Raw genomic sequence first — 16,903 nt, forward strand, 5'->3', positions numbered from 1 at the left:
ACTACACTAATAATTTCAGAATGTGAAATGTATTTAATCCAAATAATAATAACATGAAACAGAGCAGAGTAGCATCAGTTGTGATCCGGTGAATTTTGATTGGAATGCGGTACCTACCAAGTTTAAACGACTTTAATTAATTGATTCGAGATTACACCTTGCAATGATAGCGACTTTAACCTTCATGCATGGAGCATGACGATTATGATACCTCCCTTCCCACCATATTTTACTTAATTGCCCCTCCTCCATACATCCATCCATCCATTCAAACCCCCAATTTTTAGATGTCCTGATTTTTTAAATTCAAGTGGGTATTTAATTTCTTTTTAATAATAATATATTATTTTTTATTAATTATCTTATAATATATTAATTTATTTAAAAAATAAAATTAACGCGTCTCTGTTTGTGCATTGTGTTTCCTATACTTAACTAATTCAGAAGTATGTTTGTTTTAAGTACTTGTCCTATATGATGGAAATCAAAATTTAAATAATAATTTTTCTTATTATTTATTAATTAAATGATAGAGGGATTAATGCAGTAGTAATGGTACGTTAAGCGGCTTCATTAAGTCTAAAAAATTCAGTAATCTGAGTATAATTATGATTATGATGCAGGAAAAGGGTGGATACGCAGTTCATAGAGCTCCACTCCATATTTAATTAGTATTAATTAATGAAGTAAAAGTGTTATCTGAATGAGGCGTGATTGAGTTAATTAAAGAGTCCGCCCAATGTGCTACCAAACTTGCACTCGCCAAAAGCCCCATCCCATATAAAAACTTTAAGACGCAGTCTAGAATTTCTTTTTGCTTTCTTGCAATATCCTTTTTCTTTTTTTTAATAAGATTCAATTTAGTACACTCGAATTTAAATATTAATATATCATATATCAATTTAATTCAAATAAGCAAACATATTAAAAAAAACAAACAAACAATACACCATTATGAAAAACAAATTTTAGATTGTGATACCTCAACTTCACAAATCAAACAAAGCTCGTTGATTGCAGCATCCTGTTGACTATGTCAATCTTTAACAAATTTTCAAGAACAAAAATGTTCTTAGAGGTAATTCTGTAATTATCAAAAGATAGAAAAAGTGTCAAAGTATTTTTTTTTAAAAATAAGTAATATGATCCATATATATTTTTAATTATTTATATCAAATTTTAATTTAAATATAAATTGTTATATTAATTTTTTTTATTGAATCTCTATATAAAATTATACCTTTTAATAATTTAAATATTAAATTATTTAATAATATAAATTATCACTTAATAAAATTATTAAAATTAAAAGATTATTTATCTTCTATTTTTATTTATAACTAAACTCTACTAAAAATAAAATTAAAAATAATTTATGTATTTTATATAAATCATATTAGAATTAATAAAGTAAATAATTTATTTATTCAAAAGATATCTTAAATTATTTTAACGGGGGTTACGGTAGGCATGGCGGGGGGAGCTTAGGAGGGTAAATTTAAAGATATTTTAATAAAACGGGGTTAGGGTGGGACGGTGTGGTTGGGGAAGAAGGATATTTTTTTCCAAATAAATAATTTAAAATATCCTATTAATAAATAAATTATTTATTCTATTAATTCTAATATAATTTATATAAAATACATAATTTTTTTTAATTTTAATTTTAGTAAAGTTTAGTTATAAATAAAATTAGATAATAAATAATCTTTTTTAATAATTTTAGGAGATAATTTATATATTAATTAAATAATTTAATTATTTAAAAATATAATTTTATATAGAGATTCTATAAAAAATTAATAAAATAATTTAAAAATTTAAATTAAAAATTGATAATAATTATTAAAAAATATATATAGTCATATTACTCACTTCATAAATATTATTTTGACACCCCTTCTACCTTTTGATAATTACAAAAATACTCTAAAGACATTTCTATTCATAAAAAATTATTTTAAAAATTAAAACCTGATCAACAAGAGTATTTAGATTTTACTGTCAGCATAATTTTTATAACTTTTTAAAAAGTATGAATAATTTATGTAAAAAGATAATAGATAAAGGGGTGTAAATATAATTATTCCTTATTATTTTTCATATCAATCATACATAGTTGCAAGCAAATATGAATAAAAATGTAACAGGAGAGAGTGCTTTTTATCTTAGGTAATAAATAATAGTTGATCATTCTTTTACCATTGCTTTTTACCGCTAACGACATTGACCTGACCGACCATTTATAGTAACAGTCAAAAGGCAGTGGGACCGTCGAACCACAAGGGGCAAACAAGTCTTTCCAGCTAGCCCCATCAGTGTCATGTCTCGTAAATAACCCCTCAAACTGGGGCAATTAACTACCACAAAGATCTTACACTTTTTCATCACGACAAATAATAGTATGTTGGGGTCAGAGACGACGACGTACGTGTCCGGCCCCACACTCACACTCCCATAACAATTTTCCCCCTCTCTCTCAATATATATCCTTTTTTCTGTCCTTTGCTTCTAGTCTTCTACACTCACTGTCCTTTTGCGAACACACACACACACTCACACTCACACTCAGAGACTCAAGCAACCAGAAAAGAAACACTTAGATCTGAGTCATTATACTCTGAAACCCGACCCATCTAGTGTGATCCGGTGGGCATTGACATCCATTGCTGCTTCTTCTCTGTTCTCTGTTGATAAATTTGGATGTTTTTTGTGGTATTAAGTGCTTGATGTTACTACCATTGCTTGTTCTGGAAAAGTTTCTTTTATTTGATTGAAATGGTTTTATAAGGAGATTTAACTGTAGGGAAGTGGATTTTAACAATGGTGTGTGTTGACTGTAGTGTTTGTTGCTTCTGGATTTGTTGTAGATTTGTATGGATGATGGTGTTTTGTGGTCTTAGTTACTGGACGCCTTGTTTAAAAAGGGAATTCTTGATGAATTATATTTTTGTCAAATTTTCTTTTGGTGCTTAAAACAGCAAACTTCTAGCTTTTTCCTTTGGTTTGATGGTGGTGTTGCAGTGAGGTTTGAGCAATGTTGTCTAGACACTACTTTAATTCAGCGGTTTCGGTGAAAATTGGAATTTTGTTGGAAATGCTTATCAGTTTGGTTCGGCTTTAATTGGATCCATACTCTGGAAAAGGGTCAAAAATGGTGGTGCGTGCTTTTATGCAATTTAGCGTGCATTTTGGGAAACAATGTGGTGAACATAGTGCTGATGTTGTAAGTAATTATAATTTTTCTGGAAAGAAATTAATGGAATAGATAAGAAACTAGTCCTGTTTGAACAATTGTGGCTGGCAGGATCATGCCCATGCTTGCTTGGCTTTGCTTATGCATTTTTTTGCTTGTGCTGTTAAGGAAGTAGGTGGGATTGAGTTCTGACTGGTGATTCCTTGAATCTGTTGTTCAACTACTTGGCTCTGCTCTTGCATTAGGGCTAGCTGATTCGAAGTGCATTATTTTGACATATGCATGACTTCATTCATGATATGGTGGTATGCAAAACAGCACTTAACAGTGGTTAGAACACAGTGACTGAAGTTTTATTCTTTTCTCAGGTTCCTTCCCTCTAAGCCATAGTGAGATGGCAGCTGTAGAGGCCGAAAATCCTCTTATTGGACAAATTACTTGCGGCTCCTTACTGCAGCAGCTGCAGGCAATCTACTATTTTATTCCATGATTCACTCTTTTTAAGCTCCCTGTTTCAGTTAAGCTAAGTTTTTGCACATTGATGGAAATAAATCCTTCTTTAATTGCAGCAAATTTGGGATGAAGTTGGTGAAAGTGATGAGGAACGAGACAAAATGCTCCTTCAGTTAGAGCAAGAGTGCTTGGATGTATACAAGAGAAAGGTTGACCTGGCTGTGAAATCCAGAGCACACCTTCTTCAGACTTTGGCAGATGCTAGAGTTGAACTCACCAACCTCCTATCAGCTCTTGGAGAGAAGACTTATGTTGGAATTGTAGGTGATTAGGTTTCAATTATACGGAGACACTTGCAGATTTGGAAATGATCATCTGAGGAATGTTCTGCAGTCCATAGCATTCAATTACATCTTAAGTAGTAAAATTTACAATGGTCTCTTTGGTTCTTTCACAGCCTGAGAAGACATCAGGAACCATCAAGGAACAGCTTGCAGCTATAGCTCCTGCACTGGAAAAACTTTGGAAACAGAAGGATGAGAGGATAAAAGAGTTCTCTGATGTTCAATCTCAAATACAGAAGATATGTGCAGAAATTGCTGGAACTAGTGACAAGGTGGAGAGTCCTGCAGTCAACGAGTCTGATCTATCGCTGAAGAAATTAGATGAGTTTCATGCTCAGCTCCAAGAACTTCAAAAAGAAAAGGTGAGGTCTTTAAGTTACCATAATCAGTTCTTAGATGCTTTCCTGCTTTTCTAAAACTCATGGCTTCTTTTGCTTGATCTCCCAGAGTGATAGGTTGCACAAGGTTCTTGAATTTGTCAGCACAGTTCATGATCTTTGTGCCGTCCTTGGCATGGACTTCCTTACAACTGTCACAGAAGTGCATCCAAGCCTAAATGACTCTACTGGTGTACAATCAAAAAGCATTAGCAATGAGACACTATCGAGGTTGGCTGAGACAGTTTTAGCACTAAAGGAAGACAAGAAACAGAGATTACAGAAGGTAGCCACATTAGCTCTAATCCTGCTGATTTGTCATAATGAAGCTGAGTAAAAGTTCTAATTTTACATTCTTGTGTAAATTTCTAAAGCTGACTGTGAGCGTGAAATTTCTTCTTATTAGTTCGGAACAGATGCGGCTGGTTTAAAATCTATGCTATTTGTCCAACTTCTGTTGGATTTGTAAACAAGCATCATTTCGAGAAATATCTTGAAGATGAGGAACTTATATTAAAGAGTAGTTTGTAGTTACAATTGTTTTTACTTGCATAGCGTCATTTTGCTTACTTTTGATTCAAAAAGATGTTCTGTTGTGAATTTTTTTCTACGGCATGGAGATAGCTTTACCTTAATAATGCAACTGAACTCAAACTCTTGACCAATGTCTCTCTCTACAGCTTCAAGAACTGGCAACTCAGCTTATTGACCTTTGGAATTTGATGGACACACCTCCAGAAGAACGTAGCCTATTTGACCATGTCACTTGTAATATTTCAGCTTCAGTTGATGAAGTTACTATACCTGGGGCTCTTGCTTTGGACCTCATTGAACAGGTACCTGGAGGTATTTTACTTCACAAATTTCGAATCTTCATAGGCATACAATCATTTATGATTTAATGTACCGGATTTTCTGAAGGCTGAAGTGGAGGTTGAGAGGCTTGATCAGCTAAAAGCTAGCAGAATGAAGGAAATTGCTTTTAAGAGGCAATCTGAGCTTGAGGAGATATTTGCTCAGGCACACATAGAGATTGATACTGAGGCAGCTCGAGCAAAAATTTTGTCACTCATTGATTCAGGGAATGTCGAGCCCGCAGAGTTATTGGCTGACATGGATAATCAGATAGTAAAAGCAAAAGAAGAGGCCCTGAGCAGGAAGGAGATATTGGATAAGGTTGAGAAATGGATGTCAGCTTGTGAAGAAGAAAGTTGGCTTGAAGACTATAATAGGGTAATTATGTTCTTATCCTTTATCTTTCTTCTCTGCTTCACTCATACATTAGGCTGCGTAAATATTTCTTGACATGTTAGGCAGTGGGGGAAAAGGGGATGGAACCAACAGTAAGTTGTTGTTGTCTCTCAACTGCCTGTCAGTTTGTCTTGAGAATTTTTTTTCCTTGGTGTAACGTAGCACAACAATCTATGCCAGCAGCATGATCTGTGATTTATACAGCCTTTCTTTTGTTCAGTGATTGAATGCTGGTTAAGTATCATACAATTACAGAGAGCCCTTTCAGAAACTATAACACTTGACAATCACATTTTCCTTCTCTTTGCGTCACTTCATTGTTTTATCTGGCACTTTATTGAGTTGGAAATTAAATGAAGCATTTCATTTATGAAACAGGATGAGAACAGGTATAATGCCAGCAGAGGTGCACACTTGAATCTGAAAAGGGCAGAAAAGGCACGAATCCTGGTGAATAAAATTCCAGGTATGTGTTGAACTTTGACAGTAAGTTTCATCTTTACTTCTTTCCAGTGAATAACGAACTAAATTGTACCATCCTATTAAGGTAGGGGTATATCAATGTCGGTGGATGAAATGTCCATCTATTTCTACTAAAAAGCGGATGAAATATTACCATCCTACGAAGGAAGGGTTATATCAGTCAGTATCCACGGAATATATTTTATATCCTTGCTTTGTTTAAATGTTTCTAACGAGCACCATCACGAAGCATTTTAGACAGAAGCATGGTGGAAGTGTCAAGAATCATTTATAAATTGGGAGCATCCTTAATGCCTCTAGATTTTCTATTCCGCTTGTGTTAAGTCTTCTCATTATCCATAAATATCATCTATTATTTGCTCCTTACTTTTCCATTTCTTAAGAGTACATTGGAGTCAACAGTCCTGACCTTGTCAAGACACTTATTTTCAAATGGCATGAGAAGTACTTAAGCAGCAACACTAGTGAAATATAGAATCTTGACCCCTATATGGAAGCAAATAGTGGTAGTACGGAGAGCATGAGGCTCTGTTGAAGGTTGTGGCTTAGGTAGGATACGGATGTTGATTAAAGCATAATAAAAGTATAAGTGTTTGAGGAGCTGTCAGTAAAGGCTAAATGATAATTGATAAGTAGATGTGCAATATATTACCAGTTGATATGTTCTCAACTTTGTAACATATCTACGCATTGTAGTTGGTTATGTCTGGTTTTTTGTTTGATTTTGTCAATCTACTTCTTGAAGGAACTTCAACAGCGACATGCCCATACATAAACTAATATTAGAACCTGTACCTTTTCTGGTCGTGCAGCCCTGGTTGATAGCTTAGTTGCCAAAACCCGTGCGTGGGAGCAAGAGCGTGGCATAACATTTACTTATGATGGTGTTCCGCTACTCGCCATGCTAGATGAGTATGCAATGCTCAGACAGGACAGAGAAGAGGAGAAGAAGAGGTTGAGGGTAAGTCTAATATCTATTCTATTGTACACAACCAAGCTCGCTGACACTGATTTCTAGGAGTTAAAACAATTTGCTCCTGTCAATCATTCAACTCATCAATGCCTTTTCCATTCCTATACTTCATATTTACTTTTTCCTTGTTCTATACAGGACCAGAAGAAGTTTCATGAACAGATGAGTAAAGAACAAGAATCCATGTTTGGTGCGACACCAAGCCCTGCTCGACAGCCTAGCACCAAGAAGGTGGTTGGCCCACGAGCAAACGGAAGCGCCAATGGAAGTTCTAGCAGACGGCTCTCTCTAAATGCTCATCAAAATGGTTCCAGATCTATAAACAGAGATGGGAAGAGAGAAAACAGGCCGGTTGCTCCGGTGAACTATGTCGCCATATCAAAAGAGGATGCAGCATCACACATTTCTGGGACTGAGCACCTCCCGAGTACACCCTAAGTATTGCCCAGACCAAAGATCTGTTGTTCCATATATCTTTTTGATATCTGTTGTGTTTATTAATGCTTACCAGTGTAGTGGTCACTGTCAGTAGGATACGTGTTGTTGAATACATTAGGTGTTTGTCTTTATATTGAGGCTAATTAGTAAGTAATTTCAACTCAAATTACAACATCAAGCAACCCAACCAGTAAAATTCAATGTACAACCAACCCCTCTGAAGTGCACCGGTAAGCTTTATTAAGCAAGTATACTCTGCTTATGGACCTGATAACAACTGAAGGCGCACTTTCATATTTATTTTCAGGAATTGGGATCAAAAGCTTAATGAGGCCAAAGATGGAAACACGATTGCTTGTGGCTTTTCGTAGTCTCAGTAGTTAAGTTTGTAAATTAAGCTAAGGTTGTCGACGCAAATGTGAAATCCTGCTTTTCTCTCTCTCTTTCTACATTCTTTTCTTCTGACAAACGTTTCTCGTGAAATTTTCATTAAAAAAAGGTAATATATATATATAATTAATTATAAGTTAATCTTTGAGTGTAGCTTCTACACAATTTACTTAAACTAATTTTTGTATAATCGCATTAGAGAAAGTATGGATTGTGTGTAATCAGAATGGTTTGGGACAAAAATAAAGAAAAGAAAAGAAAGCTGACAAGACGACACGTCGTCGTATTCTAGTTCTGCCAAAACTTGCAATTTCAATCTCTCTGATTCTTGAGATTTTGAACGGGGCACGATAATGGCGACCGAGAATGAACCGGCGAAGCTGCTTCTGCCGTACCTTCAGCGAGCCGATGAGTTGCAGAAACATGAACCCCTCGTCGCCTACTACTGTAACTCTCTCTCTCTCTCTCCCTCTTCTTTTTCCTCTGTTGAACTCTGAGATTGAAATTGTAATGATTTTCATACAACTTCGTGATTTGTAGAATTTAGCTTAAGGCTGTTTGTTTTGTTCCCTTATTTTTTTATCTTTTGAAAAATGTTCATTGAATATGATTATTTTGATCAGGTCGATTGTACGCGATGGAGCGAGGGTTGAAGATTCCTCAGAGCGATCGCACTAAGACTACCAACGCCCTCCTCGTTTCCCTCATGAATCAGCTTGAAAAGGTTTTCCTTTGTAATTGCTATTTTCAGTTTTCTGTCAACTACTCTGTGAGCAACACTTTACTTCTTGTATGTGTGAATTTTAATCTTTCATCGGAATCAGTTATCCTGTCCATGTACTGCCGCTGGATAGCTTCCAGTTCCATGTTGGAATTTAAACAATTGGATTAATTTTCTACCGCGAGACGGTTCTTTTATTCTTCTTTGCCAGTGTTCTGTGTGTTTTTGGAAAATTTTCAAATCACATATCGCTAATATCCTCGGTACTTGCTGATCCTAATCATTTAGTCTGAATCCTTACCTATGTGTAGTTACACATTCTACTTCATTACTTCCATTGTTTTTATTGTACTGGTAGTTAATAAGTATGTGAATTTGTTGTTTGATCTTCACTTCATGTGACTTGAGTTACCTGATCTAGTGATCTCTTTGGTGTACCTCTTCACATTGTCTTGCAGGATAAGAAGTCATTGAAGTTGGGGCCTGACGATTACCTACATGTTGAGGGATTTGCCTTGAATGTCTTTGCAAGGGCAGACAAACAAGATAGAGCAGGAAGAGCTGATTTGTATGACAACTTCCTTGCACCTTTTTACTCGTTCATAGTTGGGGATAAATTTCCTGTTTTCTCATTGCATTTTTATCGCAATCATGTTATTTTATTGTTGGGGGTGGGGGCTCAGTGCTGATATTTGATCCCTCAATTTATAAATTGCTCAATCAAGGTCAGATATGGTGGCACTCTTGCCCCTTGAGAAACCATTTTGTATTCAAGTGGGTTTGGATGGATAATATTGTTTTGGTAGGTCGCTACTCACATTTCAACAAGTGAGGTATTTCTGTGGCACAGATTGGGGAGGCTCCCCCCAATCTTCATGGAGCTACACTTCATGAATATTTGATCATTCTAACTCCTTGGCATTGTAGTAATATTTATGTGAATGGCTTTATGATTTATGTGGCTTGTTTTTGAGTTCTTTCTGTTTATATTAGACTCAACTGTTGATCAATCAAGTTCATTTGCATTTTTTGTTGGTAGCATGTATCAGAGAAATTTTCTCTTGAAGCGGCAAAAATCAAATCATTTTGTAAGTCTGAGGCGCTAGATTCCATGTATCTTATTTAGCTGAATCTTTACTGGTCCAATATTCTTCCAATTCAGTACCGTGAGCATCATAGTTGGATGCATGCATGAAAATTGACTGAGTTCATATTATTTTGATCTTGCTTACAAATTGCTAATTACCCTTTTGGTTGCCACAGGAATACTGCAAAAACGTTCTATGCTGCAAGCATTTTCTTTGAAATCCTGAATCAGTTTGGGGAACTTCAGCCTGATGTGAGCATTAATCTAATTTACTCACTGCAAATCAATTTTCAATTTTCCTTATTCTTTAATCACCCCTTTTACAGCTCGAGCAGAAACAGAAGTATGCAGCATGGAAAGCAGCAGATATAAGGAAGGCTTTGAAAGAAGGAAGGAAACCTGTTCCAGGTCCTCCTGGTGGAGAGAATGATCTTCCGGTGCCATCAAGTACATCTAGTGGTGAATATGTATGATACTTGTACCTTTGATTTTCTTCCCTTATGTTTATATTGCAATTTGGTGACTGGTGAGAGAAAAGAGTAATACTGCTCTGTTTGGTGAAAGCTTAAAGATAAGTCCAGCTATGTGCAAATTTTTTATGCCTTCTTTTTGCTGTTTGATTCCTGTGGACTGCACCAAATCTTTCAGTGTTTTGCTTTTAGGTTGGTACTTCATTTTAATTTGACAATTACCTACTGGTTTGGTTCCTCTAACATTAATCAGCAAATGCTTTTTTTGTGATGAAATTCCCGAGGAAAGATATATAGCATTAAGTATTTTTCTTACAGTTTGGGTACTCTCTTTGCAGGATCTTGGACCAAGCAGAAATAATTTTGCCACCCAACCCGATCCGACCACAGTAGATCCTGCTGTGAGAAATGCACTAGATTCAGCATCATCTCCTCGGTCATATGATCGAGAAAATTTTCAGCATCCTACTAATTTCTCACAACCACCTTCAAATGTTACACCCTCACCTTCTTCAGGCATTTCTCCTCCACCTCGTTATCCTACTGATGATTATCCAGTCGACAACCTTCATCAACCACCTTCGACAAACAACTCCGAACATTCTATTTATCAGCAGTCATATCACCACCAACCATACCAGCCAGAAATGCAGCAGCACTTACCACAACACTATCATTCACATGATGTACCCTCGTACTCATATCCAAATTTCCAGTCTTACCCTAGTTTTACTGAGAGTAGTCTTCCCCCTGCTCCTTCTAATTACCCTTCTTTTTATCAAGGCTCTGATGCTTCCTATGCCAATTCACCACATTCTAACACGGCAGCATATCCATCAACTCCGCAATACAATTCTAGTAGCAGAAATGGGAGTGTTTCAGAAGTTTCTCCACCCACCACACAAAAATATGAGTACGATAGCAGTTACCAGCCTCCACCTGAGAAAATTGCTGAAGCACACAAGGCGGCTAGGTTTGCAGTTGGGGCTCTAGCATTTGATGATGTTTCTGTTGCAGTTGACTATCTGAAGAAATCTCTTGAGTTGTTGACAAATCCATCAGCTGGTAACTGAGTCCTGTTATCTTTCCGACTTGATACTTACAAGGTTTGATTTGTAAAGATTTATAGCTTGGAGTTGTTCGTCTTTGACACATGAATGGGGATTGGAATTGTATACGTATCTTGAAATTGTGAGCGAAAACTTGTGAGAAACAATAGGACTGCCTACATTGTTTCCTTCTTTTATTTCTTGGTTTATTTTATGATGATTGATGTTTGTAGGGCAGTCGAATCCCTTATCAACACCCAAGTTGTTCTGCATGGTTTCTGGATGCATGGACTGTGATTATCTCAGAAGGCATCAATTTTCTTTTTCTCGATCACATATATGATATCTTGTCATGGAATTCGTTCTGACAAATAGTTATCAGTTTCAACCAATTATGGCATTGTTGAGTCTTGAAATAATTACCTAGTGTTCAAGTTTGACTTCATTTCTCCTCCACCTCTTAATTTCATTAATAGGAAAGAAAATGACTCCATCAAAACAATGAACACCCTCTGTTTATACTAGAAGGATAAGACAAATTTAAGTCTTGTCGTGTCCAAACCAAGGTTCAAACTTTCATACAGCTATGTTCTTCAAAAACGCCAACACCTCCTAGGACAACACGAAAATGCTAAGTATTACTTTCTAGTCTAAACGTGTACTAATAATTCCCGTACGAAACAAGAGAGGATACGAACATCATATCTAGTTCAGACTGCCTTCATCACTAGACGACGGGGATAACGATGTCTAACTTGCTCTACTATACATGAACTTACCTGCATTGCTAATAACAAACAATACGTTCCTCTGAAAACTCGTCCCAGCTAATAAACATCCTTCCAGATTCAGTTTCCCTTTATAATCTCATACATCTCACACTTATAAACCTATCCTCAACTTATTATTTCATGCACATACCTTGACTACTAAAACCAATGGGATCAGACTTCTGTGTTTCCCGGCGTAGCTTCACTTCCAGCAGACCATCCAAGAACAACCCAGATAATGAAAGCTGCGGCCTACGAGCATCGCTAATGAGATTGATGAAGCCAAGAAGCTTATTACGGGCCATCATGAAAATCAGAAAGATGAAGGAAAAGCAGGAGCTACCGCTCTACAAGAACAATTATAAGGTTTTAACTCTTGAGGATTGGATTATATCTTCTCCAGCTGGTGATTATATCACTGTCAGTGGAGCTGGTGACGAAACATTGCATGCGCCTAAACAGCCCTCCAGAAAAATTCATCCATCGTTTGATGGAGTCCTCAGAGAAGAGATATCAGTGAACGCCAACGAAGCTGAAAATGGGCAGTCCTCATTTAGCAGAACAAGAAGCGGGAAAGGGAAGAAGAAGAAGGTGAGTTTTACATCACCGGAAGTGACTGATATATTCATGCTGCAGGATTCGCCGGAGAACAATGTCAGCGAGACAAAGAATACTCAAAGTTTTCATAGAGAAATGCTTCATTTACATACCACCATTTAATCAAATGCTTGTGGAATAATCAATAATTGAAGTGTGAAGTTGGATTGTTATACTTCACTAATAGCTGTAGGGATTATTCCTCACTGAGGTGACAATATTTGCATGAAAAAGGAATTTGGAGTTGAAGGAGACATATATTATTGTTGAAGCATGATGATAACTGGAAGTTTTTGGAGCACCCCATAATTAACTATCTTATAATCCAAGTGGCGAGCATTGTCATCATTTTCATGTTAATTCAAATCATTAATTAACTACACTTCTCATTATGTGTGTGTGTGTGTGTATATATATTGGCTTCTTAACAGTACATGACCTGCTAATTAACAGTGCTATATACTGATCATGGTGCCAAGAACAGTAGTTTAATTAATTAATTGTTAATGCTTAACTCAGATGCTAGCAACAATTTGTAATTATGTTGGTATTTATTGCTCATACAGCTACTAATTGATTCTAACTCATGCCGTCTGGTCTTGTAGGTGCTACACAAATGACTGTCACTTTTTAAAAAATGAAGTGAATGTGCTGATCATTCATTCGCAAAGCACTGAATATAATATAAATTTAATCTATTTGCATGTACAGAATGAGTATTCTACTAGATTGTAACTTGTAAGTCGCTTTAATAATGAAATGCTGATAAACATATATACGCCGTTTAATGCATGATCTATTGATTCACATGAATTCACTCCGCGAACACGAAAGCTTAATTTCTTTGTTAAACAGTAACCTATCAACAACTTGTGATTAGATTATTGCTATTTTCGGCCCTTCTTTTTGGCTTTTCGAGTGGATTTGGATGTAGGGAGAATTTTAATTTAAATCAGGTTCAATATTTATATTATTATGTGATTGATATACAGTGTAAAAATTTATATACAATTGAAATAAATTATTGATCAATTACATAGTAAATACAATTTAATTTAATAATGAAATATGACTAAATTGAAATGGACACGAACTTTGCCGACAGGACATTGTTCAAAGTCCAAGAATGTGAGATAGCTAGGAAAGTTAGTTTGAACTGATCCAGATTCATAATTAACAACGAAATGCATGCAAGCCTACATTCAAGAAACATTAATGATGGACAAAGAAAAAAGAAACATAAAAGGCAATTAGATGTATGTAGTAGAAAATTAAAAAAAAAAAAGGGTGAAAAAGTGGGTAAGAGACAATTACATACTTGTTCTCGTCAAGACAGGTTGAAAAGCAAAGGCCATTGTTACTGTTCCAATTCTACAGACACAATCATCGCATTCTATCTACCTTAAAGTGAAAGTCATGAAAATTGCAATGAAACAATTTAAAGGTTGTCTTTTCCCTAACTTTTTAAGAAATTCTAACTCAAATTGAATTTGATTGTGTATAGTTTAAGAAGATATAACAAGTATATTGCAATTGTTTTGTAATTAGTTTGACTCGATGAAATAGTAAAAATTTTCCATTTGTGTTAAGAAATCACCAAAAAGCCAACATATATATTTAAGTACTCCGAACTCAATTCTATCCATAAAATTTGCATATAAACAGTCGCTAATAACACACATTAGTTCTTAAACCACAATACAAGAGTACTAATTATACCAACACATAGTCAAACAATTTCCCCTTAGTTTCATCTTTTCTATAAACATCAATAATCTTGCAAGGGGGGTCTTTAATTGTTGTTCACTAAGCTAAAGAAAGGGATGCAACAATGTGAAAGAACTGAAGCTGCTCTAGTAGCTCCTTGGCACGGCTTGTGGCTCGCATCGCCACACGCGAGAAGAGCTCGTCGCTCAGTTGATCACCTATGTGTGCATCAACTAGGACACCGCTAACACTACGACAACTGTTGGCCAGCACGCGGCCTATCTCAGCTGCATCGTCCGGGTGGTTCACCACCAGAGGGCTTCCACCTCTGAAAACTTCCAGCTTGTTGACGATGAATGAACCGTCGGCCTCCACCACCTCCTTGAAGTCCTCTAGGCTCGGTGCGTAGATTGGGATGTTGAAGTTGTCACGTTTTTCACTAGTGATTAGACCCTGCAGGAGACGAAAATTAAACCAATTGAATTTCTTGATGAAAATTTGGATAAAGTGAAATCAAAGTGGCAGCTTTATGATAGCAATATGATGCAAATGGTGATGATCATATCAAGTTGGTGGTGGGATTGATTTGCTTGGGGGCAACAACGACGCCTGCCGCCCGATACGGCCAACATTGGGAACCAACATGCACGACAAGCTCTAATCATGTCTAGTTACAATGTGTCATGAGTTAGATGATCATCACATTTGCTTTTACTTCTTCACACCATATCACAAATATTGAGTTAAAAGTCAGTACAACTTCATCAGTAATTCAACAAAGATGGTTAGGTTGTAATGAACATATATACATACCTCCTGGACTAGATCATCCCAAGCATCCTGAAAATGGGTCCCAAAGAGAAACCCAGCCCCGCCCTGGTCGGTCGGGTCGGAACAAGTCCGACCTAAGCAAACCAAGAACATGGACCCTCCACTCTTCATTTCTTTGGATCTTGATCTCAGGAATCCAGCCAAATCACTCTGGAATTGTTTCTTGTATGCATTTGCGGTGCTCTCGCTTGCCCCGTGAATAAATATTCTTCCCCTGTTGTATGCCGTCGATCTCTTGTCCAACACCACATCAGGAACCTGATGATGGCCGTTCGGGTCGACCCACCCGATCCAACAACAACAAAATTTAATATTTGATATCATGCAAATAATTAAATAATTGATCATATGGGCATTTGCATTTGACCTAATCCTCTTGTCAGGGACGATAACCTTGTTAATATATGCGGGTATGGGTATAAACCATTTTTTAATAAACGGGCAATCATTGATCCATGCATGCAGCTTGGATTGTACACCACCCCAGAAATTAAAACTGACTATATATTATTATTAGAAAACAAATGTCCAAATTAGTAGGTGGTTTTGAGAAAACCAGGGGCTATTTTCTTTCAATTGCTTTTTGACAATTTTACCAAAAGCGTTGGAGCTATTAGACACGCCTTTTTCAAATTAACGACATTTTCGGGTTAAGAAGAGAGTGAGTGACCTGAGACAGCCAGTGCAAGGAAAACGCGGAGTAGAACACATCAACGGACTTGGCCGGGAAAAGTCGATAGTAAAAGGAACCTGGAACTCCGGCGGCGAAGTAAGAGCGGTGGCTGTTGGAAGCCAGGCACTCCTCCATGCTGACTCCGCCGTAGGGAGGGAGGAGCTGGAAGAGGGTGTTAAAGTCATTTGAAGGTAGATCGGAGAAGAAGGCTGAGAATTCGGGCGGGTCGCAGCCCGCCGCCTCGTAGCGCTTAGTCATGTGTTGGATGATGACGTCCACCATGTAAATGGTGTTGCTGCCACAGGAGCAGCCGAGGTCGGCCACCACGAAGGGAAAGTCCGGCGGGGTCTGCAGACGGACGCCGTCCAGGGTTTCTCTCAGGAGATGGAGCATTGATCGAGCATGCTGAGCCTGCATAACAATTGTACACTCTTAAGTTGCACAAATGAAATGATGAGAAAGAAGAAGAAACAAAGAGAGAGAAACCTGAGCCTGAGAGTTGTTAACATAGCTAGCTTCCCCTCTCCCTCCTTTCATGCTCAGCATCCTTTCCAGCTTCATTTTAGAAACTACAACGTTGTCGCCCGCAGGAGCCATATATGTATTATATATATATAATGTGTATGTATATATTTATACTATGTTACGAGGTAGGATGGTACAGATTGTGAAAGTGAGACGAAGAGAGAGGGTGGACGGACTGTTATATATATAGGGAGGGAGGGGATAGATATAGATATGAATGTTAAATGAATGTAAAAGAAGATTACATAAAGTAAAAACGAAAGAAAATAAATGGGCCTCACATGCAATTGAAGAAATGAGGCCCAAGATTCACGCCGCATTTCCATCTTTCATTTTCAATCTCTCTACGTACATACCTCCCTCTTGCCTGCTTCTTTAAACAATTCCTCATTCTCATCATCCATAAATCAGATCATGTTGTGACCAATGAAGCACATCCATCCATCCATGCCAAGATGGTGATGATGATATGGATGGTAAGTTGGTGTAATCTGTATGCGCATGCATGGGTTATAACTTAATTGCAGTTTTGATTTGATTTGATTTGATTATTATGTGTACTTAGGAT

The 16,903-nt window shown here is 36.8% G+C and overlaps 3 protein-coding genes across 3 annotated transcripts; 2 read left to right on the plus strand and 1 right to left on the minus strand.

Annotated features, from left to right (window-relative positions):
* On the plus strand, positions 2,498–7,998 carry LOC105174910 (65-kDa microtubule-associated protein 1). Its single transcript, XM_020698291.1, has 11 exons — positions 2,498–2,649; positions 3,565–3,662; positions 3,766–3,969; positions 4,107–4,355; positions 4,441–4,656; positions 5,051–5,206; positions 5,292–5,603; positions 6,000–6,087; positions 6,917–7,065; positions 7,216–7,745; positions 7,823–7,998. Exons 2-10 carry the CDS (start codon positions 3,591–3,593, stop codon positions 7,513–7,515), a joined length of 1,746 nt encoding a protein of 581 aa, XP_020553950.1. The 5' UTR covers positions 2,498–2,649; positions 3,565–3,590; the 3' UTR covers positions 7,516–7,745; positions 7,823–7,998.
* On the plus strand, positions 8,107–11,504 carry LOC105174911 (protein HOMOLOG OF MAMMALIAN LYST-INTERACTING PROTEIN 5). Its single transcript, XM_011097166.2, has 6 exons — positions 8,107–8,352; positions 8,529–8,629; positions 9,085–9,194; positions 9,890–9,965; positions 10,040–10,180; positions 10,522–11,504. The coding sequence occupies exons 1-6, from the start codon at positions 8,259–8,261 to the stop codon at positions 11,254–11,256; spliced, it is 1,257 nt and encodes a 418-aa protein (XP_011095468.1). The 5' UTR covers positions 8,107–8,258; the 3' UTR covers positions 11,257–11,504.
* On the minus strand, positions 14,221–16,626 carry LOC105174912 (indole-3-acetate O-methyltransferase 1). The gene is made up of 4 exons (XM_011097167.2): positions 16,297–16,626; positions 15,808–16,221; positions 15,120–15,395; positions 14,221–14,759 (listed from the first exon to the last, which is right to left on the minus strand). The coding sequence occupies exons 1-4, from the start codon at positions 16,405–16,407 to the stop codon at positions 14,406–14,408; spliced, it is 1,155 nt and encodes a 384-aa protein (XP_011095469.1). The 5' UTR covers positions 16,408–16,626; the 3' UTR covers positions 14,221–14,405.

The sequence above is a fragment of the Sesamum indicum genome, linkage group LG12 (genome assembly GCF_000512975.1).
Source record: "Sesamum indicum cultivar Zhongzhi No. 13 linkage group LG12, S_indicum_v1.0, whole genome shotgun sequence".
Classification (NCBI taxonomy): Eukaryota; Viridiplantae; Streptophyta; class Magnoliopsida; order Lamiales; family Pedaliaceae; genus Sesamum; species Sesamum indicum.

What these genes read in the sequence shown, in the direction of transcription:
- LOC105174912 (XM_011097167.2), bottom strand. Translation starts at nt 16,407, where the DNA reads ATGGCTCCTGCGGGCGACAACGTTGTAGTTTCTAAAATGAAGCTGGAA. An exon ending in CCTTGCACTGGCTGTCTCAG is followed by an intron (nt 15,396 to 15,807) that starts GTCACTCACTCT and finishes GGCCATCATCAG; the next exon opens with GTTCCTGATGTGGTGTTGGA. An exon ending in GGGATGATCTAGTCCAGGAG is followed by an intron (nt 14,760 to 15,119) that starts GTATGTATATAT and finishes CGTCTCCTGCAG; the next exon opens with GGTCTAATCACTAGTGAAAA.
- LOC105174911 (XM_011097166.2), top strand. Translation starts at nt 8,259, where the DNA reads ATGGCGACCGAGAATGAACCGGCGAAGCTGCTTCTGCCGTACCTTCAG. An exon ending in TCATGAATCAGCTTGAAAAG is followed by an intron (nt 8,630 to 9,084) that starts GTTTTCCTTTGT and finishes ATTGTCTTGCAG; the next exon opens with GATAAGAAGTCATTGAAGTT. An exon ending in TTGGGGAACTTCAGCCTGAT is followed by an intron (nt 9,966 to 10,039) that starts GTGAGCATTAAT and finishes CCCCTTTTACAG; the next exon opens with CTCGAGCAGAAACAGAAGTA.
- LOC105174910 (XM_020698291.1), top strand. Translation starts at nt 3,591, where the DNA reads ATGGCAGCTGTAGAGGCCGAAAATCCTCTTATTGGACAAATTACTTGC. An exon ending in AAGAACTTCAAAAAGAAAAG is followed by an intron (nt 4,356 to 4,440) that starts GTGAGGTCTTTA and finishes TTGATCTCCCAG; the next exon opens with AGTGATAGGTTGCACAAGGT. An exon ending in AGAAACAGAGATTACAGAAG is followed by an intron (nt 4,657 to 5,050) that starts GTAGCCACATTA and finishes CTCTCTCTACAG; the next exon opens with CTTCAAGAACTGGCAACTCA.